We start from the raw sequence: 21,460 nt of genomic DNA, 5'->3' as shown, positions 1-21,460 counted from the left end.
ATCCCGGCTCCATCCCGGCGCTATCCCGGCTCCATCCCGGCGCTATCCCGGCGCTATCCCGGCTCCATCCCGGCTCCATCCCGGCACTATCCCCGCCTTCGGTTTCAGCCCTGCTTTTATTCCTGGCTCCATCCCGGCGGTATCCTCGACTTCGGCTTCAGCCCCGCTTTTATTCCCAGTTCCGGCTTTATCCCCGCTTTTATTCCCGGCTCCATCCCCGGCTCCGGCTCCGCTCCCGGCTCCATCCTCGGCCCCGGCTTCAGCCTCGCTTTTATTCCCGGCTCCATCCCCAGCTCCATTCCTGGCTCCAGCCCCAGTCCCGGCTCCATTCTCGGCTCTATCCCTGGTTTCAGCCCCGGCTCCAGCCCCGGCTCTATCCCCGGATCCGGCTCTAGTCCTGGTTCTATCCCCAGCTCCAGTTCCGGCTGCAGCCCCGGCTCCATTCCCGGTTCTGGCTCCGGTTCTGTCCCGGGCAGGGTCTCGCAGCGGAGCCCCCTCCGCCCCGCAGGGTTCTGCCCCGCAGAGCTCCTGTAGGGACGGGCCCTGCCCAGAGCCCCCCGCGGCCGCATCCCTGCGGTCCCGCCGCTCCCCAGACCTTTCCCAGCATTGTCCCGGCTCTGGCTGCGCCCAGGGCTCAGGGCAGGCCACATCCCGATGGACGTGGTCTGGATGGACAATGCCCAGGGCAGAAGGAGCCCCAGACTCTCTATGTGGTATTTTTCACCAGAGACCCCATGACCCCACTCTGCTCCCCTGAGGTGGATGTGAAGGCTCGGAACAGGGATGGATCCAGAACAGGCATTTCCAGGGCTCCCCAGAGCTGATTTTGTCACCATCTCCCAGCAGAAAGCAGCACCTGATGTCAGTGTGAAGGCTCTGTGAGGGGTCCCCACACTGCCTGCATCCCACTTCCCTCTGTGTGCTGAGCCTCAGCAGTTCACCCCCAGTGGCTCCTGCTCCTTCCTGTCCCTCCGAACCACTCACAGCCGCCGAAGCTGCAGCATTCGGAGCACTGACAGCCCTCAGGTGCCTTGTCCCGGGATGTGCAGCAGCTGCTGAGGACAGAGCATCACTGCCCGGGTCACACAGAGCCCGTCCTGCAGGAGCCACCTCTGGCCCAGCAAAGCTCCTGCTCTGCTCCCCCGGCTTGGTCTGGTTCAAACCACTGTGAGTCTTCCTCCCTCGATACCTGGTGCCAAACCTCTCAGCTCCTCAGGATATCATCCAGCCCAGTGTGCCAACCTTCTGGCTGGTCACAGGGTCCCTGGAAACCTCTGGAGCAGAGCAGCTCCAGGCATAGCCCCAGCAGGCCGAGTGCCCTCAGCCATGCCCGGTGAGCAGCTTCCAGGTCCAAGTGGCATCTTGGCATTGGGATCTCTGCATTCCCCCAGAGCAGAAGATGCTCAGAGAGGAAATCCCCACAGCTCCATCAGAGGAGTGCTCTCCCCATGGCTGAGGGGACAGGGACCTGGAGCAGCTCCTAACACCAGGGCTACTGGGAATCACCAGGATGGGGAGCTCTCTCCGTTCCTCTGCCACATCTTCTCCTGTCCCGCTTGTCTCCTCATCTCTCTGTTAGAGCTGGGGTGCAGGAGCCCTGCTGGGCTCTGATCCCACACGGGGCTTCTGTGGGGTGCTGCTGCTGGCCAGACCCCAAGGGCTGCTCCAGGTTGGCCCTGAGGACCCGCGCAGAGCTCCCAGAGGAGCTCCAGCGTTACCTTTGTGTGGTGCTCTGCTCACTCAGGGACTGTTGGGTGGCCTTGAGGTAACTCTGCCTCCGAGCTGCAGTTTTCGGGGATGGTTTGGGGCTGGTTTCTGAGTCTTCACTGTCGTCATCCCCCATGGCTTTGATGTAACTCCCGCTCCGCATGCGCCGGCACGGGATCTCGCTGTCCTTGTCCCGGGACAGCGTGTTGTTCCACTCCCCCTGAGGCACCTGCAGGAGGAAGAGGAGTGTGAGCAGATGTGAGGGATGGCACACGCCCATGATCCTGGGACCTGTAGGATCATGGGGAACTGGGGACATTGCTGGACCTTCCCCTGGAGTGTAGTGGGAATAAGCAACACAATTCCTTCACAGCCCTCCCTTACCAGTTCATGCCAGGCAGCCCTTGGCTTGGTGGCCTCTGTTTTAGCACATCACAGCCATTCCCCACCGCTGGACACCTCCATCCCAGACATGCTCCCACAGCCAGGACAAGCTGCACAATGCCAGGCATAACAGGGGGAGAGGGACAGTCTCACTGGGCCTGTGTGGGGCACTGGGACAGGGCTGGACGCGGCTGTTCATCGCACAGACCACGTCACTGAACATAAAGTGCTGTTGTGGAGCAGGGCTTGGGGGGTCAGAGCCCAGGCCTTCATGGGTTCTTTAAGGTTTCTGAGTTGAATGTGACTCTGAGTGGCTGAAATTACTTTCTGGAACCAAGTCAGGCTCTCACAAGTCCCTCTAGAGCAGCTTGGGCACACAAACCTTTTGCTGGCCTCTCTGCAGAGAGATGAGCAGCACCTTGGGCATGAAAAGCACTTCTAACCCCACCAAGATGACAACTCCACAGTTAATTTAAAGCAGACATGGCCTCTTGTTCCCTCACTAGAGCTGATGGTCCCACGGGAGGCTTGAAGCACTGAGCAGCCACAGTAGCCACCACCTCGCCTGCCCATCCTGCGAAGGGTTTGTGGTTTGGGGATTGAGGCAGAGCCAAAGTGCCCAGGACTGACCAGGACAAGGCACATGTGGTGTGGGACAGGTCAGGAGAAAGATGGGGAAGCCCGAGTTTCCAGGAGCAAGCCTTGGCTTTGTGGCTCACTTGGATTGCAGCTGGCCTTTGTCCGGCCCTCGAGAACATGGCCGAGGAGCAGCCAGGCCAGACGTGAGGATGCAGCAGTGTCCATGCCAGTGCCAGTGCCAGGGCAGCCCAGACTGCTCCAGCAGCAGCTGGGGATGCTGCAGGGAGCAGTGACAGGTCTTGTGCTGAGCACAGCTTGTGCTGAGGAGAGCGTCCACGCTGGCTGTGCTAAATGGAGCTGCTGGAGCTGCCCAGGGAGCCGTGGGACTGAGCAGCCACAGCTCACACAGGGCTCTGGGGACACAGGGCTGTGCTGCAGCTGCCATGAGCCACAGCCGTGTGGTGCCTGTTCCATCCCTGCTCCCAGCAGGGCTCCCGTGGGAGCCAGAGCCAGTCTGGGGCTGTGTGTGATGCTGCTGGGGTGCAGCACCTTCAGGTGAGGCTCAGCTCTGCAGGCTATGTCCAGGTCAGGCTCAATCCACACACCACAGCCGAGGGCTTTCTCCTGCCCGAAGGAGCAGAGGCTCAGCCCATGTCCTGCCAGCCTGCCCCATGTGTCCACTCTGGAACAGACCCCAAACCACCCTTGGGGCTGCTTTGGTGACAGGCCCCCGCCTGGAGTGCGCCCATGACCCAGCACCCACATTCCTGGGGGATGTGGATCGGAGCCAGGGCTGATCCAGGTGTGTGAGATCCAGCTGGGGACCGAAGTGGAGTGAGTCTTCCACATGAGGCACGGACACTGGCCAGGCCTCCCTGGCCCCACTTGCTGCTGGTGTGGATCTTGCCAGCCCTTTCCACTCTGCTCCTGCCATCTTCGTGCCTGGCCATGGCTCCCAGGCTGGCTGCTCACACAGCTGTCCAGCTCAGGGGCTGTGGGTGTCATCTGTCAGGTCCTTGTAAATAAATGCAAGAGCTGAGAACCCTTTCCCTGCCGGGTGTGAGTGCTGCCTCTGCCCCAGCCTCTGTCTGTACTGGTGGCCTTGAGGCCAGGAGGGGCCCTGCTGGCTCCAGCTGAGTCCTGCCACACGAAGGATCCCACAGGTCACTGGGATGCCTGGCTCCGACCCTTTCTAAAGGAGACAGGGAGCCTGAGAATCACTTTTTTATCTGTCACCTTGGTGTCACGGCTGGCTGGAGACTGCATTTTACTGCCTGCCTTCTCCTCAAGGTGAGCTGCAGCTCCTGCCTGTGGGGTCTGGGCCAGCATGGGGCTGGTGAAGGGTCAGGCAGGGCTGGTGAAGGGCTGGTGAGAGCTGGCAGGGCTGGTGAAGGGCTGGCAGGGCTGGTGAAGGGCCAGGCAGGGCTGGTGAGGGCTGGCAGGGCTGGTGAGAGCTGGCAGGGCTGGTGAAGGGCTGGCAGGGCTGGTGAAGGGCCAGGCAGGGCTGGTGAAGGGCAGGCAGGGCTGGTGAGAGCTGGCAGGGCTGGTGAAGGGCTGGCAGGGCTGGCTGCAGCCCCTGGCTGAGGAGGACAGGGCCAGCCAGCAGCCAAGTGGGCCATGCAGGACAGGGACTGCAGGACAGGGACTGCCCAGCTGTCCCTGTGCAGGGCCAGTGCTGCCACTGCTCGGGGGCACGGGCTGGGGGCTGCTCAGTTCTGCCATGGCTGCCGCATTTGCCCCCTGGCCTCGGGCTCTCTGGGCACGGCAGCACAAAGACAGTCCCAGCGTGTCTCTCCCTGCTGGTGCAGCCCCAGCACTGCCTGCCCCACACGGACCTGTCCCTCTCCCAGGAACAGCCCCCCTGTGGCATCAGGACAGCGCCTGGTCCTGGCCAAGCTGCCTTAATCCTCCTTTCCCTGCCTCTCCTCTGCTTTGCGCCTTGGCAAGGCAGCAGGACACAGAGCTGCTCTCAAGGTGCTCCACATTCCAGTTCAGCAGCCAAGGGGAAGGAATTCACCCTCTGAATCCGCTGCCCCACTTTGGAGCGTGTCCCACCTCTGCCTGCACAGAGTCCACCGGGACAGAGTGGGACGAGTGTCTGTAAGTGTCACACCTGCGAAGACAAGCAGGTGCCCTTGGGGACCCGCAAAAGCAGTACAGGTCCTTTGGGTGCTGTTCAGAGCCCTCTGGGGTGCTTCTCTGCAGGAGGATGTGAGGAGCCCGTCCCATAGTCTGAAGCTCTGCGATGGGGATGGCGAGCCCAGAGCAGCTTCTGTGATCAAGGACAGACTGGACAGTGGCCAGTGCAGCCCCTCGGTGGCAGCAGAGTTCCTGGCAGGTGACACCAGGGGCTCTGAGCACAGCCTATGTGTCACGCCCAAGGGGGCATGAGGGCACCCAGAGCAGCTCCAGAGGCTCCTCACAGGCAGTGGGGCTCTGCTGCTGCCCTTCCTGCTGCTCTCCCAGGTGTGGCCTTGGCTCTGCCCATGGTGCTTTGGGTGGCGTGGAAGGGGGGGCACTAAGGGGATGCCCAGGTCTGGAGACTTCATGGGGACTTGGGGATGCACCTGCCCTGAGGCTGCACGGAGGGGAGGAGGGGGCAGCAGGGATGGTCTGCCAGGCTGCAGGACGTGGGTCCTTCCTTGTGCCCAGTCGTGGTCCATGCGGTGCCAAGCGGTGCAGGGATGTGGGATCCAGGCACGTGTCCATCCCTGGAGCTGGGCTCCACTCAACCCTGCATTGTCCCCAAGGGCTGCCCAGTCACTGGCCAGCAGTGCCACCCAGGACAAAGAGGGGAAAGGGAAGGGGCACGGGGAAACGTCCCTTGGGCATCCCCCATCCCTGGAGCACGAACAGAGCGGGGACTGGGGGAAGGGGAAAGCTCCACTCCGGGCTCTGGCAGGAGCTGCGGCGCTCCCTCCGCTCGGGGCACGTCAGGGGGAAGAGACTCAAGGAGCAAACGGGGTTCCACCACACAAGTGCCAGCTCTGCCATGCAGCCCAGCCCCGCACACACGGACATGCAGCACAGGAAGGCCCTGCTGAGCGCTCCAGGGGTGCATGGGCCATGCACAGGCTCCACTGCTGTGGGCACACTGCCAGGTCCTCGAGAAAGCAGGAGCCAGGCTGTCCCTCTGGCAGGGCACCCTCTGGGAAGGACCTGGGCTGTATTCCTGCCCCATGGCAGCTCGGTGGGGCTGGCGTGAGGCGCTCAGCATCGTGGAGCAGCTGGCACTGAACAGGCCACCCACTCTGGATTATGAATTATTGTCAGGGCTCCTGGGGGGTTAAGGATGCCCTGGTGTGGTCTGACTGTAGGTGGGGTTGGGGAGGCTGATCTGGATGATGCATCAGGTTAATGGTGACTGTTCCCTGGGAGCCCCCACACTGCCCGTCCCTTCGGTGCTGTCTGTGGATCCACAGCTGCTCATTCCTGCCTGGGGCATCTCCCACCCCAAGGAGCTTCCCAGCCTCTTTCCTTGTGCTCTCAGCTGCATATGGGGCCCATGGGGACAGGGGGACAGGGGATGGGGAGCATGGCCTCCCTCCTTGGGGACTGTGCTCTAAGGGTGGAGCTGTGTCACCCTAGGGACTGATCCTGAGAGACCCCTACCCTGATGGGACAGGGCTGGGCCTGGAGATGGGTGATCACCAACTCCAACATCTGGGTATGGATGTTTCCAGGGCCTGGAAACATCACATGGACCCCCAACAGTTCCTGATGAATCCCCAAAATACCCAGACCCTTCAAATGGGGCAGGAGAGGTGAATAGCCCTGGGGGCTTACCCAGCCTGGAGATTGCAGTGTCCTGTTTGTCTCCATCCCACTCCTCCTGCCCTCCCTCATGTCCCCTCACCACTGGGACCCACTGGGCATTTCTGCGTGGCAGCTGCCCCCTCTGCAGCAGGGCAGGGCCCCTGTGCCCCCCCAGGCACTGGGAAAGCAGATCCTTGCTGTTCCTCCCCACGGCACACGGAGGGAGTGGGCTCGCCCTGTCCCCAGGTGTGACCAGGGACATGTGGCCTTGCAAAAGGACGTTTCCCACTCACAAGCTCCAGAGGTGACTTCTCCATCACCCTTCCTGTGCCCAGGAGGGGTTGGGATACAACAACCCCATCCTCCCATGAGGTGCCTGAGCCCTGTGCCCCGATTTTGGGGCTGGCACCGGACACCTGGGGACAAGGTGAGCCCAAGCACCTGTGACCTGTCGGCTTGTGGGGGCACCGGGCACTGTGTTTTCGGGGCTGGGTGCCCGGGGTCTTGGTTCTGGTGGTGAGCTGCTGGTGAACTGAGCCCAGGGGCTGCCCCAGGCACTGGGGATGTTGGTCACACCCCGGTGTCCCCCAGTGCCCCTCCAGTCATGCCCGTCGTGGCTGTCGGCTGCTCCCTACCTGCTCCAAGTCCGGTGGCGCAGGCTGCTGCCCCTGGCCAGTGGTCCCAGGAGAATCAGAGTGGGAGGGAGCTGGGCAAAAGCTTCTCCTCAAAACAAGATCCCTACCTGGGCGCTGCCTGCGTCGGTCGGCCCGGGGCTGAGGGGCTGGTCCCACCTCCGCGGGGACTCGCTCGGCTGCCGCGGGGCACCCGTGTCCTCCCAGCCGAGCGGTGGGGCTGCCCAGCTGCTGGCCAGGCCCGTGCCACCCAGCTGTGCCCACAGCCCTGCGTCAGGCTGTCGAGAAACGGAGGCTCATTACATGGGGGGGAATGAGCAGGGCAGCCGTGCACCCCAGAGCCCAGGGGCTGTCGGGGCTGCCTGCCGGGCTCTGCGCTGCAGCCTGAGGGGAGCAGAGCCCTTGGAGAGCTTGGCTGCAGCTCTTTAACCTCAGATGCTTAACTGGAAGGAGGAGGGGCAAGGAAAAAGGAACCAGGCCAAGACGATTTTCCCTGCTGGTGTTCCTGATGCAGTCCAGTCCCGTGGAAATTTGATTTGCAGCCCTGGCCAGCAAGGTATTGGAAGCTGAGTGTGCTTCAATAATTCATCGCTTTTCAAAGCCTCTAAGCCCGCTGGGCACAGCCAGGGAAGCCCCTGGCACCTCTGCATTAAAAGGATGCTGGAGATTTACATACACAGACCAATCCCCTCCTCCCCCCACCCAGGCCTGGCTTATTTGTCTCCATTCCTCTCTCCAGGGCACAACCAGGTTCATGCCGTTCCAGCGCTGCTTTTGGAACCTGCCACAGCCCTGGAGCTGTCGGTGCCAGGGTTTCAAACCAGCATCAGCCATGCAGGCCATGCAAGCGGGGCTGGCAGTGTCCTGCTGCCCCAGCCCTGCCCCGCGGGCGAGCAGCGAGGCGCTGCCGGTCCTACCAGTGCTCCGGGGAAGCTGGGCAGAGCGGGGCTGACTGGGCACGCCGGCACATCCTTGCGATGCGTGGAGATAAGGGCTGAGTGTCAGTTAGTGCTGCTGACCTTCAGCCCCTGGGGGGTGGCACAGGGGTCTCCACGGGGGCCTGGCGAGCTGTGTCCGGTGTGAGAGGTGGCCCCTCAGCATTCCCGGCTGTGTGGGCACTTGGGAAACAGCCACACGTGGCAGCTACACCCCTGCCTGCCCAGGAGTGTCCCCCAGCACCTGCAGGGCCCGGGCAGGCAGTGGGGACACGTGGGGGGCCTGCAGGAGATGGGATCCCACCCAGCACAGGGGGTGGGGTGCCATGGCATGTCCCCTCCACCCCACATTGCCACTGTCCAGCACAGGGACTGGGGGTGCTGGGACAGCGCTGCAGCTGTGGGAGATGGACCCCATCAGCACCTGTGTCCCTGCAGGAGGAGTAGGGGTCTGTGCCCAGGGCCCTCCCCAGCCCTCTCCTGGCAGCGTGACCTGAGGTGGCAGCTGAACCATCTGGAGATGTTTGATAAGGTCACACGGGCGCCCACCGAGGGGATGTCCCTGAACTCCTGTGCTCTCCCTGCATGGAGCACCCCGTGTTCCCCCGCGGCACCCACCTGCAGGTAGTGGTAGGCCAAGTCCTGGTGGCAGGACTTGGATTTGAGCAAGGCTTTGTCGATGGTGGCGGAGGCCTTCTGGCACACCTCCCGGGCATGGCTGAGCGTCAGCGTGGACCAGGAGCCCCGCTTGATGTAGTTGGAGTCGTTGTTGATGGGGATATTGGTGCAAGGGGTGACCTTGAGGTCGTTATTGCTCTTGGAGGATTTCAGCATGTGCTCGCTGATGGTGTTGTAGGCGTGCATGAAGTACTTTGGCTGGCTGTGGTCGGGCTGCCGGCCCAGCGTCATCAGCCCCATGGGGTTGCGGTAGCTGCAGGTGTCGCTGTCCAGGTTGTCATCAGAGCTCCACCAGCCGGAGATGTTGGACCGGGTCCTGCGCTTGGGCTCGGAGGTCTTTGCCCGGTCCTTGCTCTTGCTCCTCCGGTTTTGCTTGGCGTCATCCGCGCCCTTCTTCCCGTTCACGTTGCCCTTGGTGGGGCCCTCCAGAGACTGGGACTTGGCAAAGAGCTTCTGCACGGAATGCACGAGGTGCCGGATGCGCCCCGGGCTCTCGCTCCGGTGCTTCGCGTCGCTCCGCTGGAACTGGAGGGTGCTGAAGCCGTCCCTGTGGATGGGCAGCTGCTTCTCAAACTGGTCGAGGAGGTTGGCAGGCAGGCGGTTGATCTTTGTGGCTTGGGCATGGCTCGGAAAAGGGTTGTCATCCGGGACCTCGAAGTGGGAGTTGTAATGGATGCGGGGGAAAGTGCTGCTGTTGGAGATCTGGTTGTTGAGCGGAAGGAGACAGTCCCCATGGACGGTGTTCTGGGCCGGGAATCGGGGGTCCATGGCGAAGGAGTCGGTGGGGCTGAGGAGATAAGGGTTCCTGTCCTGGGGGGCATAAAGAGAGTCTTGAGGGGAGTCCAGGTTTTCGGAGAGATGGCGGCTTCTGTTGTCTCCTAAGCCCTTCATGGTCCCAGGGCTTCCTAGACCATGGCTCAGGGACGGTGTGGCAGAGCCCTTGCAGACCTCCCTGCTGCTGGAGGAAGAGGACAGATGCTGAGAGCTCACGGGGAACCCCTCTGGCAGCCCACTCCTCAGCGGGAGCACATCCCCGTCCCCCTCTGAAAGCAAATGCCACCACGGGTAAGGGACAAAGGAGAGAAGCAGGATGGAAGAGGCAGGATGGGAGGGGAAGGGGTGTGAGACCAGGGGCTGGAGAGAGCAGGGCCCAGCAGAGGAGGAGGGGCAGGATTCACTTCCCACTGCAGCTGCAGCACTCGTGTGCCTCGGTGCCCGGCCACGGGCTGCTTCAACGCTGCTGCTGCTGCTCTGCTGCTGCACGGGGTTATTTAACAGCATCCCCTCCCCAGCAGCGTGACAGAGGCACTGCCAGCAGGGCCCTGCTCTGTCCCATCGGCTCAGGGGGCTGCAGGAAAGCCTGCTGTCAGAGCCCAGCAGCTCCTGGCTGAGCCCAGGCAGCCCAGAGCCGAGCACCCCAGCGCTGCAGGGTGCCCGGTGCTCCCGTGGTGGTGGATCCCGGGGCTGGCACCGCTCCCGCAGCTGTGCTAATGTGACACGATGGCAAACACCTCCTCTCCAGCCAGTGCTGCCTTCCTGGCAGGTTCTGCCCCGGAGCACGGTGTGTCAGTAGCTCTGTAAGAGCTGAGGTGTTTCCGAGCACTCAGAGCCTGACCTGAGAAGCTGTTGGCTGCTTGGCTGATGATTCCTGCTGTGCTGCACCACTCCTGGGGAGCTGTGCCACCTGTGCCACCCTCCGAGCCAGCCCATCTGTCCCCTCTGCCACAGTGAGGGGCTGGTGTTTCAGCAGGTACAGATCCCTGTGGGGTGGTGGGAGGTCAGCTGGACAGAGGGATCCCCCGAGGGATCCTCACTGAACATCTCCCCAGTGGTCTTGCCCCATCCTGCTCGGTTCAGAGGGATCCTCATCTTCACTGTGTTATACAGGGGAAAATGACAAACCTTTTGGGTTTGCTTAAAAGAAAAATCAGTGTACATTTGTATGAGTTGAGCTGTCAATCAATAAGCTGACTTTCCATACTTGAAACCTACTTGAAATCACGGAGTGTATAAATGAACTCCTGTTACCTGCTAGTTTAGTTCCTTTTTGGTTTAGTGTGAGTGTCACTTAAAAAAGAGAGTGACTTTTAACACATGCAGACGGCATGTCCCTGTGAGGAGCAGAGCTGGCAGTCTGTGCTCCTGGCCTCTCCCTTTCAGCCATGAATTGGTCTCCAGTCTTCTCGAGGAGCTTGTCCCCCAACGTGCAGCGTGGCCAGCAAGGTGGTGTGGGAGTGGAGGCAGTGACCACTGCAGGGTGGCAGGAATCGACAGGCTTGTCTTCCTTCCTCACTCAGGGAAAAATGTATTAATAATGAAAAGCAGCCAGAGATTTAAATAATTGTTTGGAAGCACAGAAAAAAAAAAAAAGAAGTGGAATTTATTCCATGGCTTGATGGGCTTTACAGTCTCCATTTAACTCTGTCGCTCCCAGGGGGTTGGCAGAGCCAAGCTGGGCTTTCTAAAGCTGCAGTGGGCACAGCCTGGGCTTCCCACCCTGCTCCGATGGGGACCCCACTGCCCCTCCCTGAGCCCTGCTCCCGAGGGTCCTGCCCACGCTGACCTCAGCCCACCTGCCCCGAGACACTGCCCTCTGCACTCATGGGAACTGCCCAGCACTGCTTCCTGGGCATCCAGGGGGCCCCACACCAGGCTTGCCCAGTCCTGACCCAAGCCCTGGAGTGGCCCCATGGGGCGGCTCCTCCTCTCCTGCTGCTGAGCTGCTCCAGCTGCCTTCACCTCCAAGCTGTGCCCTGCCCCATGGTCTGGGCTGTGGTGCCCTGGGGGCTAAGATTTGCCCCTCTCCACCACACAGACAGTGCCCAGGCATTTTGGGGATGGGGACATGGCCTGAGCTGGGAAATGTTGATACCAAACCTGAACTTTGTGCCCGAACACCAAATGCAGCCTTAGCCTTGACTGGTGCCCAGCTGCTTCTGGTGGCTGTGGGCACCATCTTAATTCCTGCTGTGCTCTGCAGCAGCATCAGCCCCCCTGGAGCCCCCTGCCCATGGGACCCTCTGGGCTGGTGGAGCCGGGGTGGTGCTGGCTGGGAGGTGCCAGCAGGGAGGCTCAGGATGTGCCAGCTGGCACCCACAGCGCTCACAGAGCGGTGACAGAGAGCCGCAGGCGATGTTCCCAAAGGAAGCCCTCTGGGCACAAGGGAAGGTCAGGGTGTAGGACAGGCTCCAGGCTGAGCTACTGATCTGAATTCCAGGTGGCTTTGTACGGCCAAGCTCCACCTGCAAGCCTTGGAGGGGAAGCCCTGCAGGAGGCAGGAGCTCAAATCCTCCCTGAATACCACCCTGAAGTACCCAGGCTCAGCTCTGCCTGCCATGGTCACTCTCCCTTCTTTCCTTCTCCCAGCCCTGGAATCCCAGTAAAATCCTTCCCTTGGCCCAAGGCCATCCTGGCTCCGACAGCCCCTGTGCTTCTCCCATCACAGGAGTCAGGCTCCCTAAGGAGACACCACACCCTGATTGGATCACAAAGGGATGTCTCTGGATGTTGATCCTAAATCCACCCTTGCCTTCTGAGAGCAGTGGGTATTTGAAGCAGAAATCTCCTCCTAAGGCAGCCCGTGACTGCCTCGCGACAAAGCACCACTGCCTTGTGCTCACGGGGCTCCAGGTACACTCAAACTGCCTTAGAAATCAATAGAAAGAGGGAAATGAGATGAAATTAAAGAAAGGTAAATCAATGCCATGCAGTGAAGGTCTAGTGTGCACAGGAGGAGGAGAAGGGCCAGGGTCGGGCTGGCTCCGGGTGCTGCAGAGGCAGAGGGGCAGGGAGGAAACACTGAGGGGCTGGGGGATGAGTGGGAGGGGAGAGGAGAGAAAGAGAAGGTTTTGGTGGGGCAGGGGCAGAAATGATGGGAAGGTGGGAGCAGGGGAGGGCAGGGAGCTCCCTCTCTCCCAGACTGGTTTCCCCCTGCCAAGGGGGGACACTGTATGGCAGAGTTCACTGCTCCCTTCTCCTGTGGGGCTGCCACAGGTCCTGATCCTCCTGCCTGTCCTGCCTGCTCCAGGATCCCTTCCCTTGCTGGCCAGGGAGGGGTGAGGTGCATCCCTGCTGCTGGGCATGTGCTGGTGCCCACCACGCTGTGTTTGCTGCCTCCTCTGTCAGCTGGTTTGCCTCTATGAGGGATTAAACTGTTTTCTTACATTTCAATTACTCTCTGCAATCCTTGGCACTTTCTTGAGACATGGGGTCAGGGAAGGGAAAAGTCCAACAAGATCTTCCGCACCATCTCTTAGATTTGGAAGGATGAAAAAAGCTTGAAACTAAATCTCTCAAATCCGTGATCAGACTGGGCAAGGGCTGTCTCCTAGGACAGCTGCCCAGTGTCCCCGCTGTGTCACCCAGCCCCAAGCCAGGCACCCCAGCAGGGGTGGTCAGCCCCACCCCACAGGGGGGCACCAGGGTCATGGCAGGAGAAGACCTGTGGAGCAGAGGGTCACAGCAGGGGCTGCCAGGGCCAGGACAGGACCCAGAGCCCATGGAAAGGGACTGGTTTAACCCCATTACCTGTCTTCCCCTCAGTCAGTTTTCTCAGACTGCCCTTCCTCTTCCCAGTGGCTTTGCTGATGCTCAGATGTCTTGGAAGCAAAGGGGATGAACTGGCCTGACCTGACCTGACCTGACCTGATTTACGGCACTTTTGTGTCCCAGACCCCAGCCAGAGGCAGCTTCCTCTTGGGCCTGGCTCACAGCCTGCAGGTTTGGATGGGCTGCACCCAGCCCACCTCCAGCAGCCCCTCTGGCAGCTCCAGACACCGAGCAGGGGCTGGGATCACAGAACAGAATTCCTGTGTGGTTTGGGTTGGAGGGACCTTAAAGCCCATCCAGTTCCACCCCCTGCCGTGGGCAGGGACCCTTCCCACTACACTTGGAAAGTTGCTCCAAGCCCCAACCAACCTGGCCTTGGACACCTCCAGGGATGGGTCTCCAGCCATGGCAGGGACCACTGGCTGTGATCAGCTTCTGTGCTGGGGCTCTGCACCACAGGGGAATTGGGCAAACTGATGCCACTGCCCACCCTGCCCCCTCCTCTTTAACTTCTGGGGTGGATGTGGGTTTCAGGAGATGTTGCCCTATTTCTATTGTCCTAAATGTTGCAAGTCCACCTTAGATCAGCTTATCCCGAGGGCACAGATAACAGGGCAGACTCCCTGCCCCCTCTCAGCAAGGAGGGAACAGCAGGAGGAGTCCCACAGCCACACCCCACTGCTGTCTGCTTCCATCTGTTCCAGGAGCCCTCTTTGCAGCTGGCTGGCATTTGCCAGCCCAATCCATGGCAGAGGCCCTGGGCAGGGCTCAGTCCTTCTCACGAAGCCTGGCAGATCCCAGGGAGCTCTGAGAGCACCCCACACTCATCCAGATTTCTGCTCCTTGTACGTGCACACTGGGACCATAGCCAGAAGTGTTCCACAGTCATGTGGATGTGGCACCTGGGGACATGGTTTAGGGGTGAATGTGGCAGTGCTCGGTCAATGGCTGGACTCCATGGAGCCTTTTTCAACCTCACCGAGCCCATGGGGGCAAACACAGCTCTGTGTGGCTGTGGGGGTGTGTGTGACACAGTGCTGTGTGTGACATGCCCAGCTGTGTGGGCTGTGGGGGTGCACCTGTCACTGGGGTGCCCTGGGTGTTACAGGGCTCCTGCAGGACTGGGGAGCGCTGGGCTGGTGGCTCATTCCACCCACCACGGGCAGCTCTGTGCTCCTCCCTCCCTGCCTTTTCCCCTGCCCTTGGCACACACGTGCCATGCAAGGGCTCCCTGTCCCCTCCCTGGCCACCCGGCTCTGCTGCTGCAGCTGAGCAATGCCTTGACCCAGAAAAGGGCACTTGAAGAGCTCTCCAAGTGGTGCTGAGGCCCTGGCACAGGGTGCCCAGAGAACCTGTGGCTGCCCCTGGATCCCTGGAAGTGTCCAAGGCCAGGCTGGACAGCGCTTGGAGCAGCCTGGGACAGTGGGAGGTGTCCCTGCCCATGGCAGGGGGTGGGACTGGATGAGCTTTAAGGTCCCTTCCAGCCCAAACCATTCCAGAATTCTCTGGATCCCCGATTCCATGTCCTGCTGAGGCAGGGCTGGCCAGGAGCCACTTGGGTGATGCTCGGGAGAGGCTGGCAGCACACCAGGAGAAGCAGCAGCCTGTGAAATGGGACTGCTCAGAGCACACAACCTCCAGGAGGAAGCCACCCCTGGACTGATGGGGCTGAGGGCACCCTTTGGGGTCAGCTGGTCCTGCCCTCTGCCCATCAACTCTTCCAGGGCTCCACGTCCCCCAGGCTCCCACGCAAACCCTGGCCCAGCCACCCAGGCTGGCTGCAAACACAGAGGCGGCTTTTATATCTGGAACCAGCAGCACGATAATAACGGGCTGGAATCGGGAGAGATGATTGGCAACCTGCAGGGGGAAAATGCCTCCCCTCTCCCTGCTGCAAGGAGCTGAAAGGATTTGTGTGCTGTGGTGTAGGTGATGTGGGCCTGCCCACACGCTCGGAGTCAAACGTTCCCTGAATTAGCAGGAGCTCTGGATGTGGCGCTGGCGAGGGGGCCGCCGGCTGCCAGAGCCCTGCATTAATGATGATTCAGAGTTCACAATCTGATCATGGCCGATAAAAATAGCTGGCTCCTGCTCGGAACAGTTCATTACACAACAGAACCTCCTCCCGCCACGCTGCTCCCGCTGCTGGCCCGGCAGCTCCATCCCGGGGCAGAGCCCATCCCCAGGGATGAGCAGGAGCAAGGTGCCCATCCTGGGATGGAGGCAGGGGCTCCTGAGCAGGAGTTAATGCCACCCACCGTGACAGTGTCACCAGGGGAACCCGGCACTCGCCACACAGCAGTGCAGGGGACAGCGGCTTCCAGCACGCCAGGTGTGCCACCTATTTGGGATCCATCCTTAGGAGATGGGGAATCCTCTAGAGCCTGCCCATTGCCTAGGGGTGTCCCAGGGCTCACCTAGCCCATCCTCACCGCCCTGCCAGGCAGCCATCACCAGGTGAAGCACAGCCCCGCTGGTAGCTGAGCTGGGCAGAGTCCGATCCCTCGGCCGTGTCCCTGGGGAAGGATTTCCCCACATCCCTCCTCATGTGGGAATAAATGGCTGGTGCCCTTCGAGTGTGGGATCTGCACACAGCTCCTGAGGCCCCACAGGAGTCAACACCAGGGGTCTCCTGCTTGTTCTTCAGGCCAAGGGGTGTCTCTGCCCACTGGTGCCCACTGGGGTGATGAGAGGGACAGGATCTGACTGGCACCATCCCAAAATGACAAGGAATAATTTATCTTACCTTAAGAGCTCTGAATACTACTTTTTTTTTTTTTTTTTAATCGACCAGCAAAACCAAACTCTGTGAAAGTCAAGGGCTGTGATATGACAGAGATTTTTGACTTCAGGTGTTGTCTAAGCTGGAGGAGCAGATGAACTCCTGAGAGAGACGGAGAACTTATTTCCACGTAGATGTCACGGGTAATATAATCAACTCTCCAGGGAGCAAAACCCCAGAAATTCTGCAACCTATTTGTCTGTCCCTAAATAGAAGTTTCTCAAAGTTCTCCATGAGATGGGATTTGCTGTGAAGCAGGAAATGCAAAGCATTAAGTAGGTCAAATGAGGCAAATGAGACAGGTAAGAAAGGGAATTTTCAGGGAGAGAGCAGGACAGCTGATGAGGTGGCTGGAGTGGAAGGAGCAGGGCAGGGAGCTGGACTGCTGTCTTTGAAACCCACCTGCAGCCCCTGCTGCCCTGCAGAGCACTCGGGGCACAGGCTGGTGACCACATGGGCCATGTTCCAGCTTGGCTGGAAAAGCAGCTGATGAGACCATTCTGGCCCAAAGCTGACCTGCTCTGGCCAGTGCTGTTCAAGGGGTCTGGCGGGGGTGAGGCAGTGTCTGCACAGCCCCCATGGAGCGAGCGTGGGGTGCAAAGCCCTGGATGCAAAGCCCGGAACACGGCTGCCCTTGGCCTGCCTCTGCCCTGACTCACAGGGAGGGAGGTGTTCCCCCCTGCACCGAACCCTTGTGACCCAGGCAGCGGCAGAGACTCTGCCTGGCCTCCTGTGCTGCCACCCTGCCCAAAGCCCATCACAGAGAGCCCTCCTGCCTCTCTGTGCTGCCAGAGCCATCAGCAGCCCCAGCACCATGGCCTCAGTGCCCCTCCCAGGGCACAAAGACCATGCTGAGGAGGAGGAGGAAGTTCAGCCTGGAGAGGAGGAGACTGAGGTCAAACTTCACTGGAGTCTTCATGAGTGGAAGGTGCTGAGCTCTGCTCTGTTGTGAGCAGTGACAGGAGCCAGGGAACGGCTGGAGCTGTGTCAGGGGAGGGTCAGGCTGGACATCAGGGAAAGGCTCCTCATCCAGAGGCTGCTGGGCACTGCCCAGGCTCTCCAGGGAATGGGCACGGCCCTGAGGCTGCCAGAGCTCCAGGAGCGTTTGGACACCACACCCAGGCCCAGGCTGGGACTGTCGGGGTGTCTGTGCAGGGCCAGAGTTGGATCCATGATCCTTGTGGGTCCCTTCCAACTGAGCACTCTCCATGATTCCCTGTCTCCTTGCCCTGTTTGTGGCAGAGCAGTCCCAGGATGCTCTGAACGGCCGTGGCTGTCACTGCTGCACCACCAGCTCTCTGCAGCTGAGCAAGGACGCTGCTTTGCTCCAGGGCAGATGTTCCCGTGTCCTAAATGTCCGCAGGGAGCCAGGCAGGGCCCTGCCTGCACTCGGGATACGGGATGGAGATGCTCTTTGGCACTGGGTTTGCTCAGTGCCTCAGACAAAGCAGCTCCTGCTGCCTGAGGGTCCCGGGGCAAAGAGGAGCAGGTGGGCAAAGCCAGCAGCTCCCTCTGCCATCCCTTCGGAGCCCAGGCTGGGCCCGTGCGCAGCTCCTGCGTGCTCGGAGCTCGGGAACACTTCCTTTGTCTCAAAGTGGGTCAGGCGGAGGCGTGACGTTACTATAGCAATGGGCAGGAGATTTCATAACTTTATTTTGCGAGGGGTGTGTCGCAGGATTCGCCGGGAGATGGAGGGAGGGTTGTCATTGCATCAGCCTCGCAGCGTCCCTTTCCCAGCCCGCTCCTGCAGGAGCCCCCCCGGCCGGGTCTGTCCCCCCAGCCCCCTCGGGAGTCCCAAAGCCCCCCTGGGCCACCCCGTACCTCTCACAGCTTGCTGGGCTCGGGGTCTAGGCCAGACTCAGCATCCTGTGCACCGTGTGTCCCTCTGGGCTCCAGGGCTGTCCCTCATGAAGACCTGCGGGGCAGAGACAGAAGGGGACATGTCCTCAGGTCACAGGGGTCAGAGAGGGATCCTCCCGACCCACAACCCCGATGCTGCAAAGCCTCGCCAGCTCTGCCCGACACCCAGGCTGTGCCCAGCAAGGGGCAGACGGCAGACAGCGAGGCAGAGGCAGTGCCACGGGACAGGGAGAGATGTGGGAGTGGGTCCTGTGTCCCTCTGGGTGGCACGTGGACTGAGAGGATGAGCTGGAGATCAGCCAGGCGGGGAGGAGAACATCCCAAATGCTCCTTGCTGGGGGCTCAGGGCTGGGCAGAGCCCCTTTGCGGCAAAGGGCTCTTAGTCTTTCCTTGTTTCTTTATCATGGAATAGCCCCCTGCAGTCAGGAGCCGCTGACCTGGGCAGGGGGGACCCTGTCACCCTCTGTGCCTCACCCTGTGGGCTGTCCCCTTTGGGCTGAGCCCACGGAGGCAGGAAGGACAATCCTGGGGACAACCTGGCAGCCTCTGGTGTTGCCCTTGCTGTGTCCCAGCCACGCATCTGCCAGAGCCCGCTCGGACTCTGCCCTGCCAGCGCTGCTCACGGCAGCTCCCCCCAAACCCCTCCCATCTGGGCACTGGGTGCAGCTGAAGCTCCTTCCCTCCCACCCAACCACTGGAAAAATGCTCCCTCTTGGAAAGCCGGGTAAATAAATACGGGGAAAAACTCCAGTGTTTCTTAGCGTCCTCAAAACCCTACTGACCACACAGCGAGCACAGCCTGGGTTATCTAATCAGTGGCGTTAAATACTGCTCGGGGTTTGCATCGATGAACATGCCAGGCTGGTTTGTGTGCACACACACCCTGTCTGCCCTGCACTGGGAGCTGCTGGGGCAAGCTGGGCAACTCCTGCTGCAGGGAAGCAAGGGGTGGGAATGGCACGGGAACCAGACAAGGAAACAGCCTTCCTAGGACAGCTTTTTCATTCCTAGTTGAATGGAGGAGGCCATCTGGGCTTGAGAAGGTCTGTGAGAGCTCAAAGAGGGGTGAAAATAGGTGAACCCCAGTTTCTTGGCTCGGATGGAAGTCTGGGACAAGGATACAAACCTCGGCAATTTTCTAGGAAAGCCAGATCTGGGTGCTGGGCTTGATTCCCACCCTGGTGATGCAGAAGATGATCAAACTGGTGCCCAGAGATGAGGCAGCAGCTCTTTGTCCCCAGAATGGAGAGATGGGCACTGCAGTGCCCCTGAGACCCCGCTCTGCCACCTGCCACCACCCAGCAAGAGGGGCTTTATCCCCAGGTAGCTCCCGCCTGGGGGGTCACACACATCCCGGGTGCCTGGTTATGGCACAGGCACTGTGTTCTCTCAGACACACCCCGCAGCCCTCCGAGAACCTGTCCCAAGGAAGCAAAGACTGGACAGGTGGAGAGGCACAGTGCAGGCAGAGAGTGAGAGGTCAGTGTTCCCTGCAAGGCCCTCACGAGGGATATCCCAACAACAGGAGAATGGAAAGCCTGGGCAGCTCAGCAGACTGGCCTCCTAAATTGGGTACAAACCCTCCTCACCGTCCCACCAGCCCCGTCCCCAGTGCTGCAGAGGGGATTGTTAAAGCAAAGGCACGTGTCCTGGGACAGCCAGGCAAGGCAGTCACACCTGTCCCCAGAGTTCCCCTGTCCCCACACCAGAACAGCCCTGTGGTGAGGGAGCTGGGAGCTGCTGGGAGCTGGGCTGTGGAGCCGGAGCCCGAGGCTGAGACAGAGGTGACGCACATGTGGCTTCACCCAGCCTGGGAGGCCTCTGCTGTGGCCCAAGGGACACCTCCCCACCCCAAACCCAGACACTGCTGGGCTCAGGGGTATCCCTGCGGTGGCAGGCACTGCTCTGTGTGACTGTGCCAGGATGAGCTGTGGCGGGGCCAGGTGCCACTGACTGCACTGCACTGGCACTGCACTGCCACCACCCTGCCCTCTCGCAGCCCTCTCCATGGGACAGGGAATTCCAGCTCCTGTGGGCTGGTTTGGGTCCACGATCCAGACAGCAGAGCCACCAGCACAGCCAGGATCCACGGCCAGTGCTGCCTCCAGTGCCAGCACCCACTTGTCTCTGTCACCCGCTGTCGCTGCCCTGCTCTACTGCCACCAGTGCTGGCATGGAGGGCAGCACCCCGGAGCCACTGATGGCCACCATGGAAGCCACCAGCATCTTCTAGGAATGCCCCCAGCACCCTCCTGGGTGCGCAGGTACCACCACAAGCACCCAGCACCCTGTAGCTACTGGGATGGAAGTGCCTGTCCAGTGCTGCCGTCACCCACCGTGCCTGTGCCTGTCACCAGCACTCCAAGGGTGCCCCAGGCCCCCAGGCACAGCCCAATCCTGGCACCCCTTGGCACATCCGATGGGTGGGAGGAGCAGTGCCCAGGTGCCTCCCGTCACCCAGCAGGTTCCTCCAACTAAGCAAGGCCATTGAAGCTCTGGAGGGAGAAGCGTTTTGGTGGGGAACACTGTTTTTCTCTTTGCATGCTGCTCTCACACTGAGAAAATGGCACCGTAATTGCTTTTAATTAATATCAGCATCAACGCCCAAGGAAATGCAAATGAACAAATGTGTCACCAGCACAGGCACCTGATGTTACCCACCAGCCAGACACCTCCATCGTCCTCCTCTCCCTGCCTCCATCATCCCTCTCTCCCTGCCTCCATCGTCCCCCTCTCCCTGACACTCTCAGGAGCAGGATGCTCACGGCTGTGCTGGGAGGGGGTGGGATGGAGCTGCTGCAGGGAAGGACAGGACAGGGGCTGTAAGCTCAGGGAAGGGGACTGCAGACCAAGGGAAGGGTGGGGAGCAGGGGCCAAGCTGGGGCCCTGATTTTCCAGGCAATGAGGGCACAGGATGCCAGAGGAAGCAGCCAAGGGTCCATCCAGGACCTCCTGCTCCCTGCTCAGGAGTGTCTTGCTGATGAACTGATGTCCCTTCAAGACAATTTTGGTGAACGGGGTCTCAGATGCTCTGCAGCCAAACCTCACTGGAGAATCAGCTGGTGATTATTGTCCTCTTGGCCTAGGGAGGAGGCCACAGCCTGCCCTGCTGCAGCCTGGGTGGTTCTGTGGGGCTGGAGAAGGCCTTGAAGGGATGGATCTGGTGCTCCTGATCCCACCTCAGAGGTGGCTGCAGGTCAGGGATGAAATATGAATTATCCAGTGTCTGCTGGGGCCTCCTGAGGAAGGTGATGAGGTTTCAGCCGAGTGAGCAGATGAGGAGGGCAGGGAGGTCCTTCCCCTCCTGCCACTCCAAGGCCACACTGGTGTGGTCAGAGCCGGAGCAGAGCAAGGCCAGCAGAGCTGGGTGGGTGCAGGTGGTGCTGGGATCTAATTCTGGGGAAAATCCTGTGAAATGTTCCAGGCTCCAGCAGCAGCAGTTTGGGCTGGTCTCTGTGAGAAGAGAGGTCCCTCCCAGGCTGGGCCCTCACCTCCTGCTCCTTCCTGCTTCTCCTCCAGACTTGGAAGAGCCTCAGCAAACCACCCACAGCTGCTTTTGGTAAACCTGAGAGGAGATGAAGCCCTCATTGCAGGGAACA

General features: G+C 60.7%; 1 protein-coding gene across 5 annotated transcripts in view; it reads right to left on the bottom strand.

Moving 5' to 3' along the window:
- The window catches only part of DLGAP4 (DLG associated protein 4), a 150,935-nt gene that overhangs the window by 53,124 nt on the left and 76,351 nt on the right, over positions 1-21,460 (bottom strand). For 2 of the 5 annotated variants that reach the window (XM_042021643.1, XM_042021644.1), the window contains 4 exons: positions 17,823-17,916; positions 8,612-9,629; positions 7,169-7,336; positions 1,719-1,936 (listed from right to left, as the gene is read on the bottom strand). In XM_042021643.1, the coding sequence (XP_041877577.1) occupies positions 1,719-1,936; positions 7,169-7,336; positions 8,612-9,562 (1,337 nt within the window). In that variant the 5' untranslated portion in view covers positions 9,563-9,629; positions 17,823-17,916. Of the gene's footprint in view, positions 1-1,718; positions 1,937-7,168; positions 7,337-7,975; positions 8,030-8,611; positions 9,630-17,822; positions 17,917-21,460 lie in introns of all 5 variants that reach the window. The other 3 variants (XM_042021646.1, XM_042021647.1, XM_042021645.1) reach the window with 2 other exon arrangements.

Source organism: Corvus kubaryi, unplaced genomic scaffold (assembly GCF_017639235.1).
Source record: "Corvus kubaryi isolate FWS band 111438036 unplaced genomic scaffold, C.kubaryi_AGA036_p1.0 37157, whole genome shotgun sequence".
NCBI lineage: Eukaryota > Metazoa > Chordata > Aves > Passeriformes > Corvidae > Corvus > Corvus kubaryi.
The sequence above is the reverse complement of the archived record's forward strand: the minus strand, read 5'-3'. Positions and strand labels throughout refer to the sequence as shown.